This window comes from Balaenoptera musculus, chromosome 19 (assembly GCF_009873245.2).
Source record: "Balaenoptera musculus isolate JJ_BM4_2016_0621 chromosome 19, mBalMus1.pri.v3, whole genome shotgun sequence".
Lineage (NCBI taxonomy): Eukaryota > Metazoa > Chordata > Mammalia > Artiodactyla > Balaenopteridae > Balaenoptera > Balaenoptera musculus.
Genome location: NC_045803.1, coordinates 7,499,285 through 7,524,970, shown reverse-complemented (window position 1 = coordinate 7,524,970; position 25,686 = coordinate 7,499,285). Strand labels below are relative to the sequence as shown.

General features: G+C 51.6%; 2 protein-coding genes across 4 annotated transcripts; one reads left to right on the top strand and one right to left on the bottom strand.

Moving 5' to 3' along the window:
• Positions 1-3,944: 3,944 nt before the first annotated feature.
• Positions 3,945-19,276, bottom strand: LOC118885003 (nitric oxide synthase interacting protein). Its single transcript, XM_036833257.1, has 9 exons — positions 19,157-19,276; positions 9,738-9,910; positions 8,976-9,081; positions 7,326-7,407; positions 5,716-5,875; positions 5,502-5,620; positions 5,158-5,345; positions 4,934-5,042; positions 3,945-4,747 (listed from the first exon to the last, which is right to left on the bottom strand). The coding sequence occupies exons 2-9, from the start codon at positions 9,805-9,807 to the stop codon at positions 4,676-4,678; spliced, it is 906 nt and encodes a 301-aa protein (XP_036689152.1). The 5' UTR covers positions 9,808-9,910; positions 19,157-19,276; the 3' UTR covers positions 3,945-4,675.
• On the top strand, positions 19,273-25,643 carry PRRG2 (proline rich and Gla domain 2). Of its 3 annotated transcripts, none has more exons than XM_036833265.1 (7): positions 19,273-19,312; positions 20,773-20,869; positions 21,061-21,236; positions 21,413-21,452; positions 23,506-23,641; positions 24,484-24,627; positions 25,070-25,202. In XM_036833265.1, exons 2-7 carry the CDS (start codon positions 20,785-20,787, stop codon positions 25,086-25,088), a joined length of 600 nt encoding a protein of 199 aa, XP_036689160.1. In that variant the 5' UTR covers positions 19,273-19,312; positions 20,773-20,784; the 3' UTR covers positions 25,089-25,202. The 3 variants fall into 3 exon arrangements, with proteins under 3 accessions (XP_036689160.1, XP_036689158.1, XP_036689159.1); XM_036833263.1 differs by lacking the exon at positions 19,273-19,312 and adding an exon at positions 19,939-20,113 and having other exon boundaries at positions 25,070-25,643; XM_036833264.1 differs by lacking the exon at positions 19,273-19,312 and adding an exon at positions 19,939-20,661.
• Positions 25,644-25,686: the final 43 nt, after the last annotated feature.

Below are 25,686 nucleotides of genomic sequence, written 5' to 3'. Positions count from 1 at the left end.
ATTAATTGGAAAGTACATTCCTCCTGGAGACCACAATCAACAGGAAAAACCGAGAAAATGAATCATACATTAAAAAGCATTGCTAAAATATGTCAAGAGACTAATTTAACTTGGGATAAGACCTTGACAGTAACTGTTTTGTTTTATCCGGAGTTTATAATTGGTATCTGTGGGAGGGTTGGAATTTTAATCCAAGTGTGACTCAAAAGCTTTTAATTAGAAACATGATGACATACTGCCCCCTAGTGGCGGACTGTGTAGAATTGGTTTAGGAAGGAGTAGGGAAATTTTGTAGCTCTCTGGGGGCTGCATGTTTGAAAACATTTTTTTTTTTAAATCAAAATAATATGCATACATAGCAACAAATTACTTTTATGGAAAAACTTATGATAAAAAGCTGCCCAGCACCTGGACACTCTTAGTGCCTCTCCCCAGGTTTTTATTTTTTTTAATCTTTTGCACATTTTATTTTTAAATTTTGGCAATATACTCGTGGGATACAAAATTCTAAATACATATGATGATACTAAAACCAAAGTCTTCCTTCCACTAAGGTCGCCTCTTCTGGCAGCCAGTGTTTTTCTCAGGGAGAATTTACACAGAATTAAGCAAAAAAAAGCACAACTTGTTTTACTTTTAATGGAAATGACAGCAGATAAATAATATTTTTACCATTCTTGTTTCTCTTACTGCCTTTTTTTTTTTAAGTCAGAATCCTCCAATTGTAAATTTTAAAAATTATTTATGGGCTTCCCCAGTGGCGCAGTGGTTAAGAATCCGCCTGCCAATTCAGGCGACACGGGTTCGAGCCCTGGTCTGGGAAGATCCCACATGCCGCGGAGCAACTAAGCCCGTGCACCACAACTACTGAGCCTGCGCTCTAGAGCCCGCGAGCCACAACTACTGAGCCTGCGTGCCACAACTACTGAAGCCTGCGAGCCTAGAGCCCGCGCTCTGCAACAAGAGAAGCCACGGCAATGAGAAGCCCGCACACTGCAGTGAAGAGTAGCCCCCGCTTGCCTCAACTAGAGAAAGCCAGCGCGCAGCAATGAAGACCCATCGCAGCCAAAAATAAAAATAAAAAAGGAATAAATAAAATAAATAAATTAAAAATTATTTATTTTTTCATTAAGGTAATTAAGAATACATTTTGAAGACTATTTCAACTCAGTCCACAAAGAAAGTCTTCATTTCCTTTCTCTCCCCCGTTCCCCCTGCTTTCTCTCTCTCTCTCTCTCTCACAGTCTTACAGCTGAGTGATATTCTCCTGGATAGATTATTTATTTATTTATTTATTTATTTATAAATTTATTTTATTTTTATATATATATATATATTTTATTTTTGGCTGCTTTGGGTCTTCGTTGCTGTGCACAGGCTTTCTCTAGTTGCGGTGAGCGGGGTTTTCTCTTGCTGCGGAGCACGGGCTCTAGGCGTGTGGGCTTCAGTAGTTGTGGCAGGCAGGCTCAGTAGTTGTGGCTCGCGGGCTCTAGAGCACAGGCTCAGTAGTTGTGGCGCACGGGCTTAGTTGCCCTGTGGCATGTGGGATCTTCCCGGACCAGGGCTCGAACCTGTATCCCCTGCATTGGCAGGCGGATTCTTAACCACTGCGCCACCAGGGAAGTCCCTGGATAGATTATTTAACCAGTTCTCCACTGAACATTTAAGTTGTTTCTAGTCTTTTCTCTTCCAAAGGATGCGGCACAGAAGGCACTAGCACATCCGTAATTTTCCATGAATTTAACTGCAGATAAATTCCTAGAAATGGAATTTATGAATTCGGTAGACACTGCCAAACTGCCAAGGACATCTCTTTGTTATTGCAGTGAATTTAAGGACATTTTTATGGGAGAATAACATATGAATAGAAAAGTGTACAACATAAGTGTTCAGCAACATGAATTTTCAGACTGCATGCACACACCTGTAACTAGTACTCAAGATGAAGAAAGAGAACACTATCAGCCCCCGGGAGGACCCAGACATCACCTCCCCAAGGATAACTACTACCCCGATTTCAAAGGGCATACTTTCGCCTATTTATTTAGAGAAGTAAAAGCACGTTGTGTGCACTCATAGGTGTTTCGCAGAGTGGTCCTTTTCGTTGCTGTATAGCACTCCACTGGGAATGGCCCACAGGTCATGCATTCTGCTGTTGATAAACTTGGGTCATTTCCAGTAAGCGGCTATGACAGAGCTGCTGTGAACATTCTAGTTTGCGTTTTGTTGAGGCTGTTTGTATGTGTGTTGGTTGCAGAGGTCAGAGTAAGATTGCCAGGTCATGCAGTCACCATTCTTTAGTTTTACTACATGTGGCCAAATCGTTTCCCCAGTTTCCATGCCTTCCGGCGTAGTAAAGAAAATTCTAGTTCCTCCACGTGCTTACTGAGAACTTTGGGAACTTTGTAACTGTTTCTGCTTTTAGTTCTCCCACTGGTGACCCCTGACACCTCCAGATTAGTGATGAAATCCACCGGCTTCTGAGAGCCAGCCTGGGAGAAGCAGTCGGGTGGGGGGGGGTCTCTTGACGATGTCAGATCTTCTGATTCTTTTTTTTAAATAAATTTATTTATTTTTGGCTGCGTTGGGTTTTCGTTGCCGCGCACGGGCTTTCTCTAGTTGCGGCGAGCGGGGGCTACTCTTCGTTGCGGTGCGCGGGCTTCTCATTGCGGTGGCTTCTCTTGTTGAGGAGCACAGGCTCTAGGCATGCAGGCTTTAGTAGTTGTGGCGCGCGGGCCCGGTAGTTGTGGCTCATGGGCTCTAGAGCGCAGGCTCAGTAGTTGCAGTGCACGGGCTTCGTTGCTCCGCGGCATGTGGGAATCTTCCCGGACCAGGGCTCGCACCTGTGTCCCCTGCGTTGGCAGGCGGATTCTTAACCACTGCGCCACCAGGGAAGCCCCTTTGCTTTGAACTCTAGACCAGTGTCTAAGGAACCTCTGCTGAGAAAACACAAAATTTGTCTCCACTTCCCATCCCGCCCTTCTGCCACAGCTTCAGCTGTGATCTGACTCTTGCTTCCTCTCCTTGTTACCTTTGAAATCTTAAAGGAAACCTATGGCTTAGAGTGAGGACCTTGACTCACACCCCACCCCTCCCCGCAGAGTGTCTCAAAGGGCCTGTGAACTAAAGAGTGGGATTTAGGCTCCTTGTGGAAATCCAGAATTTCCAATCTTGCACCTTTACATCTTTATTTGGGGTGGGGCGTGGTCTGCACTACACATAAACAGGATCCTTGGGTGGGGAGGACTGAGAGAAAAGACTCGGGGTGGTTGAGAGCTCTTAAGAGGACAGGGATTGGGGGTGTTTAGAGAAGGAGGGACGATCTCTATCATTCTGGGTAAAGCGATGGGGTGGGAGCTTGCCAAGGTGGAGAGGTCTGTGGGTGGCAGTGTGGGAAACCTAGGGGAGGAAGGGTGCAAAGGATGTGGAGGAGGGCAGGACTGAATGAGGAGGGGTGCAGATATCTGGAGGTGGCTGACCTCTGGGTGAACCTGGGCTCAGCTATGGCCTTGAGCAGTGTGACTTTGAGCACGTTATCTTCTCAGCCTCAGTGGGCTGTTCTGCAAAATGGGTACATGCATTCTTCTCCCAAAACGAGGGACTGGGAGCCCAAGAGTGGGGCATGAGGGCTCTTAGGGACCAAGGGAAGGGTCTAGAAGCGTCTGAGGAACTGCTGGGTTTCCGGGGCTCCCCAGGGTGCAAGGATGACCCACCCTCGTGCTAACACCTTTCCCTGCAGCCGGACACACCAACTGGTCCTGTACCAGACAGGGGCTTGCCCAGCACTCAAGGACACTCTGAATCTCGCCTGGGCATTAGATGAGAAGACCTTTCACCAAAATGAAAAGGTAGAGACTGTTCAATGAACAGAAAAGTATTTGCATGGAAATCTCACTTTGTTGAAAAAACTCGTGCGAGAAAGACCTGGAAGGACAGGACCTGGGTATCGCTCAGACAGTCAGGACTTTTAAGTCTTTATTTTTGCAATCTTTGCTTGACTGTATGCTCTGGTTCTCCACACTGCACAGGGTCTGCTTTTGTGATTCAATGGTTATTAAAAACATAGCTTTAAAGGCCACCCCTGCCCTCCTAGTCAAGTCTGAACTCTGGGCAGGTCCACTAAGCCTGGTTGCTCTGAACTCCTCCCTCTCTTCACACCTGCCAAGTACTTTGCTGCCTCCGGGACTCTGCACTTGTGGTTTCTTCTTCCTCTTCACCCTCCAGCCTCCAGGTGGTGGGGGAGGGAGTGTTCCTGACTGCCTTCTCTAGACAGGATGCCGGCTGTTCGCTTTCTCAGTCACACACAGCACTTCATTTCCTTTGCGTGTCTTATCAAACTTTACAACGGGAGACGCGTTCCGGGTCGCCTCCTGGGCTTCAAATTTGGCTTAACTCAAAAGAAAGTGCGGGGATTTCTATAGTCCGTTAAAGTGGCGCCCTCCTGTGGTCGCAGCCCAGACTCCAGCTTCTGGCCACTCAACCCATTTAAAGCTGTGCGTTTGCATACGATTCAGATATTACTCTTAACGTGAGAACACATCAAATATTCTTAGCCCACGCTTTCAAAGTGCAGTCATTCCTGAGCGCACACCGTCACCGGGCTCCGGCGCGGTGAATGAAGGCGCCACACGGCCTGTCGCGTCCAACAAGCCCATTTATTTGGTTTCCCGTGCGCTCAGGCCTGCATCACCGGCCGGGACTTCTCGGCCTGCAGCTTCACTCCAGAGCCCGCGAAGCCCGTGCCGCCCTAGAGAAGGAGGAGGAGGAAGAGAGGCGTCGGGGAGCTGGGGTGCCGTCGGGGTTCCCTAGCCCGCGAGGTGCGGTTGGGCCCCGCCCCCTTGGTGGGGCGGGGCCTCGGTAAGGGGGTGGGCCCTCTGGAAGCAGGTCGGGGTTACCGGAAGGCGAGGGGACAGGGAGGAGGGGTGCCACTCACCCGCTGCAGCACGATGATGTCGCGGTCCGTGAGCTTCTCTCCGGTCACGGGGTCCACCATGTCCTTGCGAATCAGCTTCTCCACGCACTCCACGGTGACCACGGCCCCACTGCAGTGAGGGTGACGGTGGGGTACAACGATCAGAGGCCCCGCCCCAAAGAGAAAGCCGCACCCCAAGCCCGCCCCGTCCCGCAGGTCCCCAGGCTGTCCCCCAGGTGACTCACGAGGGCCGCAGGACGGCGCATGGCGTGGCGTTGCTCAGGCTGTCGCGGGTCACGGCGCACACGTAGCGCTCGCTGCGCGTGATGAGCCCCACGCGGTCCACGGAGCTGTCGAGCGGCGTGAAGCGCACGGGCGTCAGGTCGGACATGCGCAGCGGCTTCCCGGACATGGGGCAGGTCACGATGCGCGACTGGGGAGCAGGAGGGGTGCCGAGTCAACAGGCGGGGCTAGAGCCAGGTGGAGGGAGGATGGGGGTCCCTGTGAGGGAGGGGAGAGGGCCCTCAGGACCCTGGCTCTCTCTGGCAAAGTGGGCACACACGGGCGCTTGCTGGGGTAGGCGGCTCACCGGCTTCTCCAGCTTGGTGGCCTTGGCCTCGGGGGTCAGCGACGGGATCCAGAAGCTGGGCAGCGCTTTGTCCTTGTCCTTGCCTGTGGGGCCCGCGCTGGACCCGGGTCGGGCATCATCTGCGGGGGCGGGGAGAGGGGTTCGGACGCCGCACCCAGGGAGGCACCCGGCCCCGCGGGACCCCCACCCCCTCGCATGTGCACTTCTCTCTCACCGGGGCAGTTCCCGGAGGCGGCCGTGGGCGTGAAGGGGTTGAGGGGCCGGCTCACGATGGCCGCCTCCTTCTCCAGGAAGCCCCGCACCTGGTCCTGCGCGGCCGCCCGCCGCAGCTCCTGCTGCTCCTCGCGCCGGACGCCCCGCTGCTTCTCGTAGGCCTGCGGGCAGCCAGGCAGAAGCGAGCTAGGCATCCTCCTGCGGCTTGTGAGTTTGGGGCACCCTAGGTGGGGGCTGGGGTGCCTCTTTGAATTTAAAGGTGGGTGAACTGGAACCCATACAGGGGAGGTTCCTGGCAGAGGCTCTGTTTGCTAGAGGCTGGTGACTGCCTGGGTGTGAATCTTTAATCGGCTGCACAGTTACCCATCGTGTGCCTCTGCTGCCTTTGCTTGTCCCTTCACCAACTGTAGGACGGTTAAGCCATTTCCAGTTTAGCTGGTTTGGGACTCGGTGGTCAACAGCTTGGCTGAAGGCAGACCGCCAGAGCTCAAACCCTGCCTTTGTCACTGATTAGCTCTGTGGCCTCCAGTAAGCACTGTGACCTTCTCCTGGCCTCAGTTTCTTCATCCGTAAAACAGGCTGACAATGGTGACCTACCTCGGAGGCTCACTGGGAGGGTTACACACGATGATTTTTTAAAACACTTAGCACCTGGCCTGGCACATAGTAAGTGCTCAATAAATGTAATTTTGGGCCATATGATATTAATTATACAGTATATCTTATCACTTATCTATTATACAGTCCATGCAGTGTAGACTCTGTCCCTGCCCTCAAGGGCCCGAGTTCCAGGATAGTAGGGAGCAGAGAAGGTTTATGGAGCCATGAAGGCTCAGGCAGCGTGAGGGCAAGAGGAGACACTGCTCCGGCCACCCAGTGAGCAAGGAGGGAACGCTGACGCTGACTGATGCTCGGGAAGGCTTCCGATGTGGGCTCCACGATGAGGGGGCCACCAGGCCGGGTGGAGGACCTGGGCACAGGGGAAGCCACGCACTACAGACCAAAAGCTCAACAAGAATCTGGCCCCCAGTGCTTCCTGAGCTCCGGAAAAGCCGGCAGAACAAGGAGGGAGACTGGGTCCCTCCTAGCCACAAAATGAGCTCAGCCATGGAAGGTGGGCCTGGCTCCAAGAAAATGCCTAAAAATTTCTTATCTGTGAGCATTTCCCACATGCCCTGCAGTGCCCTCTAGTTTGGCCCTGTCAGCCCATTTTAGAGACAATAAAACTGAGGCCCAAGGAGATGAGCTGGCATCCACTCATTTACCAAGTATGTCCCGAGAACCTAGGGCCTTGGGGTGGGTGAGAGCCCTGCTCCCTGCCCCTGGGTCCTGTATCAGACAGCCACAGGTAGAGTCACAACTGTGACAAGTGCCAAAGAAGAGGTGACAGGGGCAGGCTCTCAGGGCCCTGGACTAGCAAGAGGCCAGAGGAGGCAACACCTGGGCTGAAATCTGGAGAACGAGAAGAATTTAACCAGAAGTGGGAGGGGATGGTGTGCCCAGCAGCGGGAACAGCACAGGCAGAGGCCTGGGCGGGGAGGAATTTAGACGGGAGGCCCAGCATCGAAACCGCCTACCCACGCCTGCACCCCCTTCTCCCAGCCCCACCACCTTCATCTGCCGGGCGATCTCCTTCTTCTGGTGCAAAATGTACTCTAGGATTGCCTCCCGCTCATACAGGTAGCCATCGGGGCTGCAAAGAGAGGAAGGGATGAGAAAACAGGGCCTGGCCCAGGCCACATGGCCAGAGGTTAACAGTCACCTGCCGAACATCAGCTCCCTGCCCAGGGCAACCACTAAGCGTCTTATAGGCAGCTGCTCACTCAGGGCTCGGCTTAGCTCTCTGAGGTGACCGCACTGTTTTAACTCTCCTGGCTTTATAACGTTCTCTGATGCATAGGCAAAATCTCGCGCCGTAAAGGGTTAGCTCAGCAGGCCTGGGCTGTCCAAACCCTGCACATTCCAGCCAAAGGACTGGCTCCTGGGAGGGCACCTCTAGGGCTTGGAATGTCCTGCCTGTTAAGAGTGTCTCTGTTTGCCTGGGAGGCTGGGACCATGTGGTGTGAGCTGGACCTCTGGAGGGGCTGAAGACCAAGGTCAGCCAGGCCTAGGTGACTAACCTCCAGTAAAAACCCTGGACACCAAGGCTGGAGCGAGCTTCCTGGTGGGTAGTAACTGCTGCTGTGAAAATTAAGCGCTTTCCTGCGACTCTACTGAGAGAGACAAAGGAAGCTTGTGCCTGGTCTCTCTGGGACTCTGCCCCATCTGTCTTTTCCCACTGATTTTATTTATTTAAAAAATTTTTTTTGGCCGTGCCACGCGGCATGTGGAATCTTTTATATTATTTTATTTATTTATTTTTGGCTGCGTTGGGTCTTTGTTGCTGCGTACGGGCTTTCTCTAGTTGCGGCGAGCAGGGGCTACTCTTCGTTGCGGTGGGCGGGCTTCTCATTGCAGTGGCTTCTCTTGTTGTGGAGCATGGGCTCTAGGTGCGTGGGCTTCAGTAGTTGTGGCTCACGGGCTCTAGAGCACAGGCTCAGTAGTTGTGGTGCATGGGTTTAGTTGCTCTGTGGTATGTGGGATCTTCCCGGACTGGGGATCAAGCCCGTGTCCCCTGTATTGGCAGGCGGATTCTTAACCACTGCACCACCAGGGAAGCCCGGCATGTGGGATCTTAGTTCCCCGACCAGGGATCAAACCCACGCCCCCTGCACTGGAAGCTCGGAGTCTTAACCACTGGACTGCCTGGGAAACCACCCCCGTTGCTGGTTTTAATCTGTAACCTTTTGCTGTCACAAACTGTCATTTGAGGATAACTGCTTTGCTGAGTTCTATGGGTTCTTCTAGTGAACCATTGAGCCTCCCGGTGGCCTCGGGGACCCTGAACCACGATCTACTCTCATCGCGATGTCTACAAAATGGACCAGTAGTTGAGCACATATTTAGTCAGTGGACTAAGTATCTTCTACCCATTATCTCACTGAAGCCTTTGCCAGACGCTAAGAGGCAGGTAACAGTAAGCACTCCACACGTGAGCTGTTATTATGGGCTAGCAACTTTCCAGGAGCCCTACCCTCTATTGTGAATGTATTCTTTTCCACACCCCATGAAGCGTACTAGGATCATGCCCATGTCTCAGAGGAGAACACTGAGGCTGCGGGAGGGTAGGTGGCTTGCCAGGGCGCCCTGGCTGTGCAGCCCCCTTCTGGCGGTTCCCTTGCCCTCGCCACCCTGACCCGCCCACCCGCGTTCCCAGCTTACGTAACAACAGGGTCGTGGCAGGGCTGCAGAGAGAGGCAGCAGCAATCGAAGTCCTTGACGGCATCCCGGCTCAGTCGAATGTTCTGGGTGCCGTAGCCTGAGGCCGCTGGGGACGGAGAGAGGTAGAGGGATGGAGAGGCAGGAGATGTGCCCTTCTCCAAACCCAGAGAGAACGGCACAGAGAGGACTCCGAGGTGGGGGGACTCAGAGAACAGGCAGGAGATGTGCCCTTCTCCAAACCCGGAGAGAAAGGCACAGAGAGGACTCCGAGGTGAGGGGACTCAGAACAGGCAGTCAAGAGCTTGGGCTGTGCGTCTGCGTTGGGGACAAGGCTGCACAACCCACAGGAAGGCGTTCATCCCCAGAGGATGAGTGACAGACAGGCCCTGTCCCTGAGGCAGCTCGGGGAAGAGGCTCGTAACTGGCTCTCCTCGGGCCTTCTGGCTCTGTGACCAAGCTCAAGCGTCTGTACCTCTCTGGGCCTCAGTTTCCGCCTCTGGAATATGGCCTGACAACAGTGATTCCTCCCTCAGTGGGTGTTCGGGAGGCTTAGCATGGAAGGCACTTAACGCAGTGCCCACGACAAGGCAGGGAGAAGGTCGCTGGCTCACGTGGGCTGTTACGTTTCCGGTCATGACCATCAGTCACGTGGCTGTTACTTACATGGTCAGGGGAAAGACACATGCCCAGAAAGCACAACCAGAGGAGCAAAGTAACATGGGGACTTCAGGGTCCATTTGTCCCCCCTCCCAACCCCAGTACCTGTGTCCTTCTTCTTCTCATGGTAGGTGTAGACGGCCCCCGCCGTGCAGTTCTTGCCGTGGCGCGTCATCCCGGGGGGTAAGGAAGGGGCAGCTGCAGGGCTGTGTGACCAGAGGGAGCCCAGGCAGAGAGGACTGGACCTTTCTGGCCCCCGATCTGATCTGATGGGAAAGCTGGGAGTGGGGCAGGGGAAGAGAGTTTTGCACACGTTAAATGGTTAAGAAATGCCTATACCTCCAAAAAAAAAATATGGCAATTAACCCTGAAAAAGACCTGAAGTTTGCTTGTGGAAGTGGTGTCCAAAGGGGTACACGTTGTGAGTTACTGTGAGGTGGTGGAAGGAGGGTTATCTGATGGAAAGTTCTAGCACCAGATGTGATCAGTGGGGCTCGTAACACAAGTGGGGAAATGAAGCGCCCAGTAGATGTTCTGGATGCGTTGAGCGTGTGCTCTGTGTATGCCTACACGCTCATTTCAACCAAGCGCACCTGGGTTCCTTTAGGTGCAACATGCCTTATGCTCAAATTGTTCCCTAATGTGTCAATCGCACTGGAATAAATCTCGAGTTTTCAAAACAAGTGTTAGAACAGAACTGACTGTACGCGGAACTCTGGCAAATCAACAAGAAAAACCCAGCTACCCCAATAGGAAAATGAGCAGAGGATATGAAGAGGCGATTTACAGAAGAAGCTCAAAGACTAACAGGTAGATGGAGAGATGCCTCAAATTCTCCTCACAGGAAAACCACAGTGAGACATCATTTTAAATCTATCACTAGGCTGGTGGGCGAAACTTTGAGAGCTGGATAAGATAGGAGCTGGATAGGGTGAGGGTGGGTGATAGGAATCCCCTCTGGTGATGCTGGGGGAACACAGGCTGGTGGTACTTCAGCAAAGTGAGTGCAGGCGATTCTGCACTTGGGTGTTATGCGCCCCAAAGGCGACACCCACTAGGGAGCATGTATGAGGATGTTCACAGTGGTGTTATTTATACTGGAGGGGAGTCAAAGGCAACTGAATATCCCGCCCTCGCGGAATGGATAGTGACTGCCCCTCAAGGAGACCACCCAGCAGTGAGATGCAACTGACTAGGTGTGTACAGAGCACCGTGGGTGACTTTTTTTCTTTTGGCAGTGGCACGCAGCTTGTGGAGTCTTAGCTTCCCAACCAGGGATTGAACCCTCGCCCTCGGCAGTGAAAGCGCGGAGTCCTAACCACCAGACCAACAGGGAATTCCTGTGGGTGGATCTTAAAAACACAATGCTGGGTGAAAAAAGTAAGAAATAAAACAATCTGCACATGCACAAAATGATACATTTTAAACACCTGCAAACAAAAGATGATGCATCTAAGAATGACTGCCCGTGTAGGGGAGGGGACTGACTAGGGGATAAATAAGAATAAATGAAACAAGAAGGAGGGGCTTATATGGATCAAAGAAATAAGACCTGCCTGGGCTTGAGTCCAAGGTTGGCCCCCTACTGGCTGTGACTCTGGACTTGTAATTGACTCTCTGAGTCCTTTGGTAAGAAGTGGGGAGAACCATGGGATCTAGTTGACACGACTGGATTGCTGTGTGGACTAAATGAGGTCATACTCAGAGCATGGCATATGGAATGTTCAGGAAATATTCTCTCTGGCTCTGTGGCTGCAAGGAGGATCCAGAAGGTGGGGGAGGGAGGCACAACCAGGAGATCCCAAAATGTAAAAAAGCAACTTCATCTTTATTTTCCAATTCGGGATGCTTTCAGAAACTTGCCTTTCACTTTCAAACTCAAACACAAACCTCTCCTTGAGCTACAGATCTCGCACTCCCCCTACTGGCGTCTTCCTCCCAGAAACCCATTTTTTTGTTTTGTAGGTATATTTACATAGAATAGATGCACAGACCTTAAGGATGCAGCTTGATAGGTTTTGACAATTGCATACACCCTCGTAACTACCCCCCCCAAATCGAGATGCGGAACATTTCTATCACCCCAGCTGCGGCCACGGTGCTGCTTGCAGAAGGTAACCCTGGTGAAACACCCCAACTCCACCCACCGCCCCTCCTCCAGCTTCCCCTCACCCCCAGCTTTGGAGCAAGCCCAGCATCTGCTGCCACCTCACCTGCCATCCCCCTCCTCCACCCTGGCCCCCTGGCTTCCGCCCCAGCTCCCCCCCTCCCCACTGGCACTCATGAAGGTCGAGTTCACCTCCTCAGGGACAAATTCCCCACTCTATTCTTAGTTGTCAACTGCCTTGACCCTCTGCGGTATTTGGCACTGGGCTGCTTGTCTTGTAGCCAAGTTCTTTGGCTTTGTGGACCGGGACATTTTCCCTCTGAGAGAGAGAGGAACCGCTATAGATGGAGCATCTCTTTACTTCGCCAGGCGGTCATGGGAATAATCCCAAGGGACACTGCTTGACCCCTGACCCCCAGGCCAACTCTCAGTCGTCCAACCTCAGCCACCCTCTGAGGTCCGTGCCATCCCCATCTCCACTTTGGAGAGAGGCAAACTCAGGCACAGAAGTGAAGCCATTTGCCTAGGGCAGTGGTTCTCAAACGAAGGTCCAGGGACCCCAGGGGTCCCTAAGATAGTTTCAGGGAGTCCACGAAACTATTTCTGTAATACTAAATCATGTTTGGGACTTCCCTGGTGGTCCAGTGGCTAAGACTCTGTGCTCTCAATGCAGGGGGCGTGGGTTCGATCCCTGGTCAGGGAACTAGATCCCACACACATGCCGCAACTAAGAGTTCGCATGCTCCAACTAAAGATCCTGCATGCCGCAACGAAGATCCCACGTGCTGCAACTAAGACCCAGTGCAGCCAAATAAATAAATAAATAAATATAAAAAGAGCTCTCTAAAAATAAATAAATAAAACAAATGTGTTTGCCTTTGTTCCTCTCCTTCTCTCGAGTGTCCAGTGGGGTTTTCCAGAGGCTGTGTGACTTGTGCTTGTACATCCTTGGGTTTTAAAAATGTCTGTTATGGGGCTTCCCTGGTGGCGCAGTGGTTGGGAATCTGCCTGCCAATGCAGGGGACACGGGTTCAAGCCCTGGTCTGGGAAGATCCCACATGCCGCGGAGCGACTAAGCCCGTGAGCCACAAATACTGAGCCTGCGCGTCTGGAGCCTGTGCTCCGCAACGGGAGAGGCCGCGACCGTGAGAGGCCCGCGCACCGCGATGAAGAGTGGCCCCCGCTCACCGCAACTGGAGAAAGCCCTCGCACAGAAACGAAGACCCAACACAGCCAAAAATAAAAAATATATATAAATAAATAAATTAAAAAAAAAAAAAAATGTCTGTTATATCATGTGGAGTGAACAGAGCCAGGTACAGAAGGCCACGTGTTGTTGATTCCGTTTATGTGAAAGGTCCAGAATGGGCAGATCCATAGAGACAGAAAGCAGATTGGTGGTTGCCACAGGCTGGGAGAAGGGGGGACCGGGCGGGGCGGGGCATGCAGTGGCTGCTAAGGGGTGTGGGGTTTCTTCCTGCAGTGATGAAAATGCCCTGAAATCAGAAAATGGTGATGGTTGCAAAAACAGTGATTATACGGAAAACCACGAATTGTATACTTTAAATCGGTGAGTTTTGTGTCATGTGGATTATATCTCAATAAAGACAGTTTCATGTCTGTTTCCCTTTCTGATATGGCAAATCTTTTTTTCTTTCGGCCATGCAGCGAGGCTTGCAGGATCTTACTTTCCTGACCAGGGATCGAACCCAGGCCCTCAGCAGTGAAAGTGCCGAGTCCTAACCACTGGACTGCCGGGGGGATTCCCCTGATACGGCAAATCCTGCTAGACAGAACTCCCACAAACAAAAGCTTTTTGGAGTCCTTGATGATTTTTAAGGTCCTGAGACCAAAAAGTTTGAGAACCGCTGACCAGGGTTGACCAGGGGTCAGCAGCTTTATTGTCTCCTCAGTGAGGAAAACCTCAAAAGAGAAAACAGAACTACTACCATCTCACATCACTAGCTTTTCAGAGAGGCCACATCCAAAGTAACATCAGCTGTTATATATCCTCCTTCCCATTTTACAGAGGAGAAAACAGGCCCATGGAGTCCCCCAGCTGGTAAGTGGCAACAGAGCCAGACTCGAACCCAGGCAGCCGGGCTCTGGAGCCGCCCCCTTAACCGTGTGACAGCTGCAGAGCTCCCGGGGAGGTCACAATCCAAGAATAAAGGCCAACTCATTCCCGTTCTCCTACAAAGTCTTCAAAATCCAGAATCTAGTCCACTCTCTCAACACATCTCAATTCAGACACGGAAGTTTCATTAGAGAAACTTGTCCTATATTTCGGGTTCATAAAATTTACAGGAGCAAATGTACATTCACACGCCCTGCTTGTGCCAAACGCACTTAAAAGTTTTCCAGGGATTGAATCCAGTATCGGTGCTTGAATTTAAACTAATCAAAATGAAATGATTAAAAAAACACAGTCCCTCGGGGGCACCAGCCACATATCAAAGTGCCCCACAGCCTCTGGGGACTCGTGGCTACTGTGTTTAAAAAACATGACCACAATACCATTAATGCATTAATAATCCCTTAACATCCTTTACTATTCAGCTTGTATTCAAATCTCCCTTATTCTCTCCCGACCGTCTTTTTCTGCAGTTGATTCGTTTGAATCCTGAATCTCTTGGGATGAGAGAACCCTCTGAGAACTAAAGGATGCTACGAGCCCCCTCCCTTGAATAGCGTGGGTCACATGAATGCTGCAGGCCGTCCCGGGGGGGCGGAGACCTGTGTTAAAGGAACCCAAAGGGCCGATTACACTCAAGGAAATCACAGACACAAACAGGACGTGTTGGAAGCAGGAAAGAGGGAGCTCCCCAAGAGCAAAAGCGAGGGTCTGAGATTTTCTATTAATAATGACTGGTATTTATTTAAGAGGTTTGGTGAACCTGGCCCTGTTCTAAGTATTTGATACATATTAACTCCACCGGATGCCACAACCCAAACGGTTGCTACAAACAAGGCGACAGAGGCAGGGAGAAGGTGCGCAAGGTCATGCAGCCGGGGTCTGACCCAGGCATGGGAGTCTGTGCCCTTCACCGCCCCTGCCGCTGTCTGGCTGCAGGCAGCCTCGGGCACTGTGCTCACTCTCAGCGTGGAACGGGGCAGCTCCTGTAGGCCTGGACCTCCCGCCTGGAAATCCCGTCCCCGTCCTCCTCCCAGGCTCCATCAGGAGTCGCCTCTTCTGGGTAGCCTGGGTTAGGCATTCCTGGTGCTCTGACAATGCCCTGATTTCCGTCCATTATAGCTGCCACCCCTCAGAATTTCTCCCCCCAGACTAGAAGCCCCTAGAGGCGGGGCCTGGGTTGGACTCCAGGATGGGTCCTGGCACTGCCTGGCACCTGGGGGGGCACAGAGATGTCAGATAGGATCAGTTAACCACTTCCAACCCTAGGGCCAGGGGAAGTGTGTAATCAATGAATGAATCATCCATCCAATCAATACAAAAGCACTGCAGGAACAGAAATGACCATCACATCCTTCCAACACTTATGCACCAGGCCCTGGGCAAAGTGCTTCATAAGTCTGAACGCATTCGGTCCTCGGGATAACCTCTGAGGTAGGTTCTCCCCATTTTAGAGGTGAGAAAACAGAGGCCCGGAGGGATTAACTGGTCTCTTCCTCAGTCTGTTCCTTGACAGAGGAGCGCTGGTGAGCTTTTCAAAAGGGAGCTTAGATCACGTCACTCCCTTCTACTGATCCTTGGACGTGGCTCAGGTGAAAAACAGCTTGGATAAAGAAATGTGGGAGGAATGAAAGAATTGGAAAGCCACCATTTTGCAACCCCTGATGACATAACTGATTCACTAAGGCACCTGATGGCAACTGGACATCCGCAGGGTGTTAATACTCACTAGTAGAAAGGAGAAAAACATAGCTTTACAATGGCATGTTTGTGCTGTTCCTACCTGTATTAGTCAGCTAGGACTGCCAAAACAAAATGCCATAGACTGGGTGGCTGACACAACAGACAATTATTTTCTCACAGTTCTGGAGGCCAGAAGTCTGAGATCAGGGTGGCACCATGGTTGGGTTTTGGTGAGGCCTCTCCTCCTGGTTTGCAGATGGCTGGCCACCTTCTGGCTGTGTCCTCACAGGGCGGAGAGAGTGCTTGCCCTCTGGCATCTCCTGCTCTTCTAAGGACACCAACCTCATGGAGTAGGACCCCACTCTTATGACCTCATTAAACCCTAATTACTTAGGGAAAGGTCCTATCTCCAAATAGTCATATTGGAGATATAAGATTTCGAGTGGGGTTGGGGACAAACGTTAAGTCTGTAAACACTACCTGAAGCCCCTGATCAATCTCACCATCCCTAAAAGTGGGACAGCCAGGCGTGAAGCTAGCAGCTCTGAAGCAGCCATGCCAAGATGCCTGAAGCTAAATTAATCAAGCCTTTCAATTTAATTTCCTGATTCTAGGAAGCCAGAGGCTATAGCAGGGATCCGCCAGAAAAGGCTAGAGAGTAAAGATTTTCACCTTTGTGGGCCACATGGCCCCTGTCACAACTTCTTTTATGGACACTGGTATCTGAATTACATATCACAAAATACTATTCTTCTTTTTTGATTTTTTTCCAATTTTAAAAAAATTGAAGTATAGTTGATTTACAGGATTGTGTTAGTTTCAGGTGTACAGCAAAGTGATTGAGATATATATATTCTTTTTCAGATTCTTTTCCCTTATAGGGTATTACAAAATATTGAGTATAGTTCTCTGTGAGATACAGTGGGTCCTTGTTGGTTACGGTCTTTTCCAATTATTGAAAAATGTTAAAAACCATTCTTAGTTTGCAAGCTGTACCAAAACAGGTGGTGGTTGCCAATCACCTGTCTGACAAAGGAATTGTATCTAGAATATATAAGAAGTTTACAACCCAATAATAAAAAGACAAATAACCCAATTTAAAAACGGGCAAAGGATCGAAACAGACATTTCTCCAAAGAGGATATATAAATGGCCAATAAGCACATGAAAAAAAATGTTCCACATCATTAATCATGAAGGAAATGCAGTCAAAACAGCAGTGAGGGACTTCCCTGGTGGTCCAGTGATTAAGACTTCGCCTTCCAATGCAAGGGGTGCGGGTTCGATCCCTGGTCCAGGAGCGAACATCCCACATGCCTCATGCCTCGTGGCCAAAAAAACAAAACATAAAACAGAAGCAATACTGTAACAAATTCAATAAAGACTTTAAAAAGGGTCCCCATTGAAAAAATCTTAAAAAAAACAAAAACAAGAAACAGCAGTGAGATACCACTTCATACCCACAGGATGACTACAGTCAAAAAGTCAGATCATGGGCTTCCCTGGTGGCGCAGTGGTTGAGAATCTGCCTGCCAATGCAGGGACACGGGTTCGGGCCCTGGTCTGGGAAGATCCCACATGCCGCGGAGCAACTAAGCCCGTGAGCCACAACTACTGAGCCTGCGCGTCTGGAGCTTGTGCTCCGCAACAAGAGAGCCCGCGACAGTGAGAGGCCCGCGCACCGCGATGAAGAGTGGCCCCGCTCGCCGCAACTAGAGAAAGCCCTCGCACAGAAACGAAGACCCAACACAGCCAAAGCTAAAATAAATAAATAAATAAAAATTTAAAAAGCTAAAAAAAAAAAAAAAGTCAGATCATGGACTTCCCTGGCGGTCCGGTGGTTAAGACTCCGCTCATCCACTGCAGGGGACACAGGTTCGATCCCCGGTCGGGGAAGATCCCGCATGCCACTCGGCATGGCCAAAAAAAAAAAAAGTCGGATCATAACAAGTGTGGAGAAATTGAAACCCTCAGACCCTGAGGGTGGGAATGCAAAATGAAGCAGCCACTTTGGAAAAGTCTGGCAGTTCCTCAGAAGGCTAAACACAGAGTTACCATTTGATTCAGCAATTCCACCGCCAAAAGAAATGAAAACTATGTCCACGCTAAAACTTGTACACAAGTGCAAGCAGCATATTCACAATAGCCAAAAAGTGGAAACAACACAAATGTCCATTGACTGACGCGTGGCTAAACAAAATATGGTGTATCTCATACAAAGGAATATTATTCAGCTTTAAAAAGAAGTACTGATACATGCTACAAAATGGATGAAACTTGACAACATTATGCTAAGTGAAAGAAACCAGACAGGAAGAAGATTCCATTTATGTGAAAAGTCCGGATTAGGTTAATCCATAGAGAGAGGGTGTGGCAGTTGGGGAGAGGGGGTGCGGCGGGAATAATGGAGGAGTAAGTGAAAGGCCATCACCATTTCAAAGAAGCAAAGAGACAAGTTCAGATGGTGGGATGATAACGGAATAACTGACCCAGTTTCTTCAATGAATCAATTGCCAAAAAAAAACCAGGGTGGGGTGGAGGGGAGACTGTTTGAAATTAAGAGCAACTTCAGAGACATAACAATGACTTGAATGGATTCTGATTCAAAAAAGTGAAACTTCTTTTTTTTAAAGGCATTTTTTCAGAAGCAGAATTTGATTATGGACCAAGTAATAGGTAATATTAGGGTTGCTTTTGTAAGTGTAATAGTATTGTGGTCATGGAAGAAAATGTCCCTGGTTTTTTGTGTGCGTGTGTGCTTTTTAAAAATTAAAAATTTTTTAAAAAGTTGAAGTATAGTTAATTTACAATGTTGTTAAAATGTCCCTGTTTTTTACACATGTATCCTGAGGTATTTACGGGTGAAATCTCACGATGGATAGGATTTGCCTTATATATTTAATTTTAAAAAATACCCAGCCAATATGTCAAAAAATATTAATAACTGGTAACTCTGGGCGATAGGGATTCTTCTATTATTCTCTCACTTTTATATAAGTTGGAACATTTTCATAATAAAACATAATAAAATATTAAAGTGAAAGGACCCATCAAGGGTCCTTTAAGGACCCATCAAGACCCGAGTTCACACCGAATCAGCAACACCATCAGGATGTGAACCCAGGACTGCCTGACCCCAAAGCTCCACAGAGGAAAACGTTACCCTACAGCTACTCCGAGAGGGAAGCGGCCGTCAAAAAGGTGCAGGGAGGCGGCGGCAGGCGACTGCACAATCCTTCTCCGCCCTCCCCATCACAGTCTGGGAAACGGAGGCCAGGTAAGGGGTGCTTCTTCCTCAACTCTCACTCATTAGACCCCTAGGAGTCCCAGTCTCCTCTTTCCCCTGGGATCCCCGGCCCATCCGTCTGCAGTGGAACCAAAACTCTCCTGAGAACTGCCGGCTGAAGGTTTGGCTACCTCCAGGGATTTCTGGGACCTGCAGTCCGGCTTCAAACTTGGGGCGCCTAGAGTGCTCTATTAAGGATTGCCACAGGAAGTCGGGAATTCAAAATCCTGTCCTAGTCTCCCTCAGGAGCCCAAGACTCTTGCCCACCGGAAGGCGATCTCACTAACACTATCCTTCCACCGCCTGGAACTCACCTCACGAACGACTCCTCCCTCGTCGGTAACTACTTCAACTGTACCCCTACACCGGAAAGGAGCGCTGTTTTCCCTCTCCGCTCCGCTCACTTCCTCCCGGCGGAAGAGACCGGAAGTAGATCTGCCCCTATTTGCGGAGGTATCTCTTCTGGCTTGGTAAGTGCTCCCTTCTTCTCTTCCTCCCTCCGGAAACGTAAGTGGCAAGTCGAAGGTTCCGGTCAGTGAAACTGGCGTGAATAGGGGGCGTGCTTAGCATATACTAGGCGTTTCCCTGCGCGGACGATTTCCTGCTTGTAGCTAGGCTTTGCTTCTCCCCAAGCCTGTGTTTAAGGACTAATCACTTCGCCCAGAGATTGAAAAGCCCGCTTACCAAAGCATATCATCCACTTTTCTGATGCAAAATAAGAGACAATAGAGAAGGGACAACTCCTCTGTCCCCACTTTATAAATGGAGCAGTTGAGAAATCGGAAGTCAGAGCCGTTCTCAGGAAGCAGGAATTTACTACGGCATACCCACCTACCCCCAGGGACCAAGGCACAAGTTTCCCGCCAGTTTCTAGATACCTAGATATCTGGAGACCTAGCTGTTTATTTCCCTAGCTCTGTCTGGCGAGCTCTCTGGGGGGAAATTGGATAGGCGGGGAGGGGGCGCCTATCCAACTCCCTAAGTGCCCCACGGTGTCGGAGACCCTGGCCTCGCTATGGGGCTCTGGACCTCAGACCCTTAATCATAAGGTCCCTTTAAATACTTTGTCCCTTACCTGAGTCCCGCCCAGGGCAGGTAATCGCAAACCCCGCCCCTCTGGCCAGAAACCAGGATTGTGCCGACTATAGTGAGCAAGGTACCCCCTCCTTCCTCTCCCCTCCCTTCTCCCCTGTCCCCCTTCACGGCTGGCTGCAGCTGGCCGAGGAGGCCCTGATTAAGGAGGAGGGGACAGTGCTCACAAGTCTAGGCAGGTAAGTGAATGTCCCTGGAGGCAGAGCTTGGCTTGGGGACCCTGGCTACCTGGCTCCCTGCTCTTCTGGGACCCAGAAGTTGGGGCCCCCAAACCCAAGAGTCCAGGACCGCTGCCCCCTCCCCCAACTCCTGGACCCCAGGATACAGGCCTCTGGTTTTACCTCTTCTATAATCTTTGATTCTGTGGCTGAATGTGGCAATGGGCACAGAGAGGTGGATATACATGGAAATTACCAGGAAGAAGGAATCCCTATCAATGGACATGTTTATGAGCTCTTACTTTGTGCCAAAACCCATGCTGGGGGCTGCAGACACAGCAGAAAAAAAGATAAACTCCTGGCTCTGGTTTCTGGAGGGACACTGCCTTTGCTGAAATCCTGCCTCTGAATCTTGCAAACTGTATGAACTTGGGCAAGTTCTTTTACTTCTCTGTGCCTCAGTTTCCTCCTGTATCAAATGGAGATAATAATAGCACTGTGGTGAAAATGAAACTGAGTTGATAAAGGTAAATGACCTTGAACAGTGCCTGGTCCAGGATACAGGCCACGTAAGTATCTGCTATTATTATAATTCCTGGACCACAGAGTCCGGGTGGGGAGACCTGGCCTCATTCTCCAGGAGCTGAGGCACTTCTCATCTAACCACACCTGGTTCCTAGTGTCCACAAAATATGAGGAGCCACCCCTCTGTGCTGCTGCTGTACCTGGGATTGACCACCTGCCTGGACACCTCACCCAGTGGGGAGCAAGACCAAGGTGAGCGTTTGCGGGAAGAGCCGGAGTCCAGGCACAAACATCCACCTTCCTCTGGCCCAGGAAAAACCCTGCCTGCAGTTGCCTCCTCCCCCGGGACCCCATAGCTCTTCATCCCCTTAAGTTCTGGCTCCTTCATGTCCCCCATACTAGGAACCCTCCATTTTTCTGTCCCTTATGTCTTTTGGGTCCAGAAGTCTTCCTGGACTCCCCAGAGGCCCAGAGCTTCCTGGGCAGCCGTAGGCGGATTCCACGAGCCAACCACTGGGACCTGGAGCTGTTCACGCCAGGGAACCTGGAACGGGAGTGTCAAGAGGAGAGGTGTTCCTGGGAAGAGGCACGGGAGTACTTTGAGGACAATACTCTGACGGTGAGGGCCTGGGGTCCCCGAAGTCCCTTTGTCTTCTCCAGGACCTGGGGCGGGGGTGTCCTGCCCCTCAGCTCCCTCTGCCCTCGTGCCTCAGAGATCATCAGGGCGGGCTGGTTTGGGGGTGTAGAATCTCCCAGTTGATGCCTTTCTGCCTTCTCTCCTCCTGCCCATTCAAGGAGCGCTTTTGGGAGAACTACATCTACAATGGCAAAGGAGGTGAGTCGGGGGAGCCCTCTCATTCTGTGCAACTAAGGCAGCTCCTTTCTGTGGAGGCTGAACAAACATCCCCCAGCCCAATCTCACCCCCTCCATGTTCCATGCTCCTGAGTTCCTGGAGGGGGTTGGTAAAGAAATCCCCTCCTCTGAGACTAGAGCCCTTGCCCGAGGAACCCACCACACCTTACTCGGGGTAGGTCCCATGTCCCCAGGAAGGAGGACAGTTGGAAGGAGAGGTTACAGCCCTGAGGCCTCAGGCTCAGAGGCCCTGGCCCACCTGAGCCCCTCTTTGGAGTCCAGAGCCCCAGCCCCTTCTGCAGCTTGGTTGCTAGGGGGGTCGCTCCCTAGCAACGGGTCTGGGCTAGGCCAATTGGTGGAAACCTGTCTGTCCTCACCTGCCCGATCAGCCCAGCCCCAACCCCTCCTCTGAGTTCTGAGGCCCCATCGTGGCTGCAGCCTTGTTGCTAAGAGGGGGCTGCTCCTTAGCAACAAAGCCTGGCCAGGCTGGACCAAGGAAGACAGCAGCACTCACTACCTGGTTGGCTTCCCCTCCCCCACAACCCCATCCTGGCTTCAGCCTGGTTGCTAAGGAGGCCTTCTTCCTAGCAACCACACCTAGCCAAGCTCAGGACCCAAGGCCTCCTGCCCACAGGAGGACCCCCCTCCAGGCACCGGGCATCTCACCCCTGAGTGGCCTGGTTGCTAGGGGTGGTTCCACCTTAGCAACAGGCCCTAAGTCTGGGCTGAAGTCCTCACATTGGTTGCTAGGGGAGGTAACTGCTTTGCTACAGGCCTATCAAGGCCTGTTGGCTTCTCGAGTCCACCTGAAACATGTCTGAATCAGGAAGGCTGCTACCCACCCCCCACCCCCCCGCCTTCTTAGTGCAGCTTTTTGCTAAGAGGGCTAAAAGCCTGAGGTTTACTGTTTGAGGAAAGTCCCCCCTACCCAGTGCTAAAGGAAGTTTCCCCAGCAGCAAGACCTAGCAAGGCCTCACAAAGCCAGGGTCCTCCCTGTGCCCCACCCCCCTTTTCCTCAGACATGAAGCCTTGATTGCTAAAGGCGCTTCACCTTAGCCAAGGGTCCACATGAGTTCTAAACCCCAGCAATCTGTTTTTGAGGGGATGTCCCTACATTCCTCCTTGATAGATAAATTGTTCCTAGCCTTCTGGTAAGGCCTTGCCCCTCTTTAGCCTGGTTGGTAAAAGGTATTGCATTCCAGAGGGGACGGGGTTGCCAGATAAAATACAGGACAGCTCTCCCCCAGCCCAGTTAAATGTGAATTTCAAATACACAGGAATAATTTTTTAGTATAAGTATATCTCATATATTTCATGGGACATACTTATACTAAAAAATTAGAATTCCCTGGCAGTCCAGTGGTTAGGACTCCGTGCTTTCACTGTAGGGGGCATGGACGGGTTCGATCCCTGGTCGGGGAACTAAGATCCTGCATGCTGTCTGCGGTGGCTAAAAAACAAAAATCCACTGTTTATGTAAAATTCACACTTAACTGGGTATGCTCATTATTATTTGCTAAATCTGGCAATGCTCAGTATGGGGGTTCAGAGAGTTGGCTGTCTGAACTCCCTACCCTAAGTAAGCATGTCAACTGCAATCTTAGGAGGGTTCTCTCTCCTCTTAGAGAGACAATTGCCCTATTTTCTAGTCTCAGATGAGGTTATCCCAGGTTTCTGCATTTAATTCATTGCATTTTTGCAACCTATCAGGGAGGGGTTATTATTCCCATTTTTGCAACCTATCAGGGAGGGGTTATTATTCCCATTTTTGCAACCTATTATTATTCCCATTTTTGCAACCTATCAAGGAGGGGTTATTATTCCCATTTTACAGAGCAGGAAATGGAGGCTCACAGAAATGAGTGAGGTGAGTTGCCTGAGTTCACACAGCTAGGAAGTGGCCCCAGCTCTGCCTTCTTGGCCAGTCGTCTTCCCTCAGGGGAAATGTGGAAAGGTTTCCCCTACCTCAGGGGAAGGTATCTGGATGTTGGAGAGGGTGACAGCCCCTAACGCTGTGCCCTCCTCCCCCCCATAGGACGTGGACGAGTGGACGTAGCAAGCATGGCTGTGGGACTGACAGTGGGCATCCTGCTCATGGTCCTGGCCAGCCTGGGAGCCTTTTGGTATCTGCATTGCCGTCAGGACCGAGGCCAGCAGCCCTGTCCTCAAGAGTAAGGGGGCTTTGGGGAGGAGGGGCTGGAGAGCAGGGAAGGGAGGAAGGGTCAACCTAAGGAGATGGGCCAGATTGGGGGCGGTTGGGCGCTGCTGAAAGATCTGAGGAGACCGTCATGTGGAGAGTGAGTCTGTGAGAGTCTGTGTCCAGTTGTGGCATCTCTCTGACTATATCCACAGCACCTGGCACAAAGTAGGAACTCAATATTTGCTGCCTGGCTGTCTTTGCAGTACCAGTTTTATGTGTGATTATCATTCTGTGGGTATTGTATCTGGTGAGGCTGCAGCCTGTGGTCTGTGGGTGTCTGTGGGATGTCAGTTTCCGTGGTGACAAGGTGTAGCTGTGTTTGTGTGTGCCTGTGTCAGTTGTCTAGGTGTGTCTCTCTCAGTGGCAGGGTCGAAGAGAGGGCTTGAGCATTAGTCTTGAAGTATAGTGGGTCTAAAGGTTTCTAGGAAGAGTTTATTGTTAAGAGTGGATCTGGGAAATTTGTGGCTGAGTGTATCTCTGTTGTGTCTGTCTGTTTCTTGTGTGTGTCTGCCTGCCTCTGCAGGGCTGCCTCTTTCTCCACGACTCTCTGCTTGTATCTGGAGCACGTGTGTCTGTGAACGAGTCTGTCTCAGCAGTTGTTGATTTCTGTGGCTGCCTGTCCCTGTGCATCTGCCTGTCACTTCGAGGTGCTTTTCTGTGTGTAGAGTCAGGTTGACGGTGACCCTCTTTTTCCTTGGTCCACCTCCCTTCCACCTCTGTCTCCCCACCACCCTCAGTGTCTCTGTCTCCCTACATCTTTCCTCCTTCTCCCAAGGCTCTCTATCCTGCTAACAGTGCACCTTCTGTCCCCAGGGCCGAGCTCATCAGCCCCCTGAGCTCTCTGAGCCCGCCGACGCCCCTGCCTCTACCTCCACCCCCACCCCCGGGCCTCCCCACCTACGAGCAGGCGCTGTTGGCCCCTGGGGTGCACGACGCACCACCGCCTCCCTACGCCAGGTATGGGGCTGGGCTTCTGCCTGGGGGCGGGGCACAGAGGGGAGGGCACTGCCGGAGGAGGGGCGCGGGCTTAGGGGCGGGATTTGGAATTTTGAGCTTATTATCCGGGGCGAGGCTTGGAGGGCGGGGGCGTGGCCCAGCCGTGTGTGTGTGTCTTGGAGAGCGGGGGCGTGGCCTAGGCGTGTGTGTGTGCATGTGTGTGTGCGTGTGTGTGTAGTATTATAGGGGTGTGCGTGTGTGTGTGCGTGTGTAGTATTATAGGGGTGTGCGTGTGTGTGTGTGTGTGTGTGTGTGTGTGTGTGTGTGTGTGTAGTATTATAGGGGGGGTGGGTCTTGTACCCAGAGGATAGGCTGAGACGCCCAGGTTGGGTCGGAGTGGTCTTGGTTGAGGGGGCAAAAACAGCCGGGCCTTTGACTCCCCACTGTGCCCCTCCCCTTGCAGCCTCAGGAGGCCGCGCTGAAGAGCTGTTTCGGAGCCGGGGTTCTCCGCACCGTGCCCCAGATTCACACCGGATTCCGGAAACCCCCAGGCCTCTTGAACTCCGGAGCTGAGCTTGGAGGGGTGATGGCAGTAGGGATCGTCCGGCCTGAGGCCTACCCTAACACACGTGTTTCCGCCGCGTACGGATACACGCAAGTTCCCGGGCAACGTGTTCCCGCGTCCCGGCGCCTCGCAGGCCCCCACGCTCTCCTAATGGTGGGGGTACCCACCAGCCCCGCCCCCGGGATAGGCGTGCGTGGAAACTCCGACTCAGGCGCGCAGTGCCTCGCAGACTCGCGTGTGAGCAAGTGTGACACGGCCATCGCCCTCAGTGTCACGGGCCACGGACAGGCAGAGCCCCGCCTGTGTTCACGCGTGTTTTCGTGTGCTCCCCGTGCGCGCACGGGGGCACTCTGCAATCCAGGGAAGGGGTGGGGGGCATATTTGCAAGCGTGCTTGGTTGGGGGCAGGCACACACTGCACCTGGGGGACTGGAATTGAGCTCTTTCCTTAAATAAAAACCCTTTGGAAAAGAGACCCAAAAGAGTGAAATGATGCAAAAAAAAACCCAACAAATA

Bases quoted from the DNA above. Each gene is read 5' to 3' on its own strand.
- LOC118885003 (XM_036833257.1), bottom strand. From the start codon at position 9,807: ATGACGCGCCACGGCAAGAACTGCACGGCGGGGGCCGTCTACACCTAC. The intron at 7,408-8,975 runs GTAAGCTGGGAA...CTCTCTTTGCAG, and splicing joins TGCCACGACCCTGTTGTTAC to CCCCGATGGCTACCTGTATG. The intron at 5,043-5,157 runs GTGAGTCACCTG...CCCTCACTGCAG, and splicing joins TGCGCCGTCCTGCGGCCCTC to TGGGGCCGTGGTCACCGTGG.
- PRRG2 (XM_036833263.1), top strand. From the start codon at position 20,785: ATGAGGAGCCACCCCTCTGTGCTGCTGCTGTACCTGGGATTGACCACC. The intron at 20,870-21,060 runs GTGAGCGTTTGC...TTTTGGGTCCAG, and splicing joins CAGTGGGGAGCAAGACCAAG to AAGTCTTCCTGGACTCCCCA. The intron at 23,642-24,483 runs GTAAGGGGGCTT...TTCTGTCCCCAG, and splicing joins CAGCAGCCCTGTCCTCAAGA to GGCCGAGCTCATCAGCCCCC.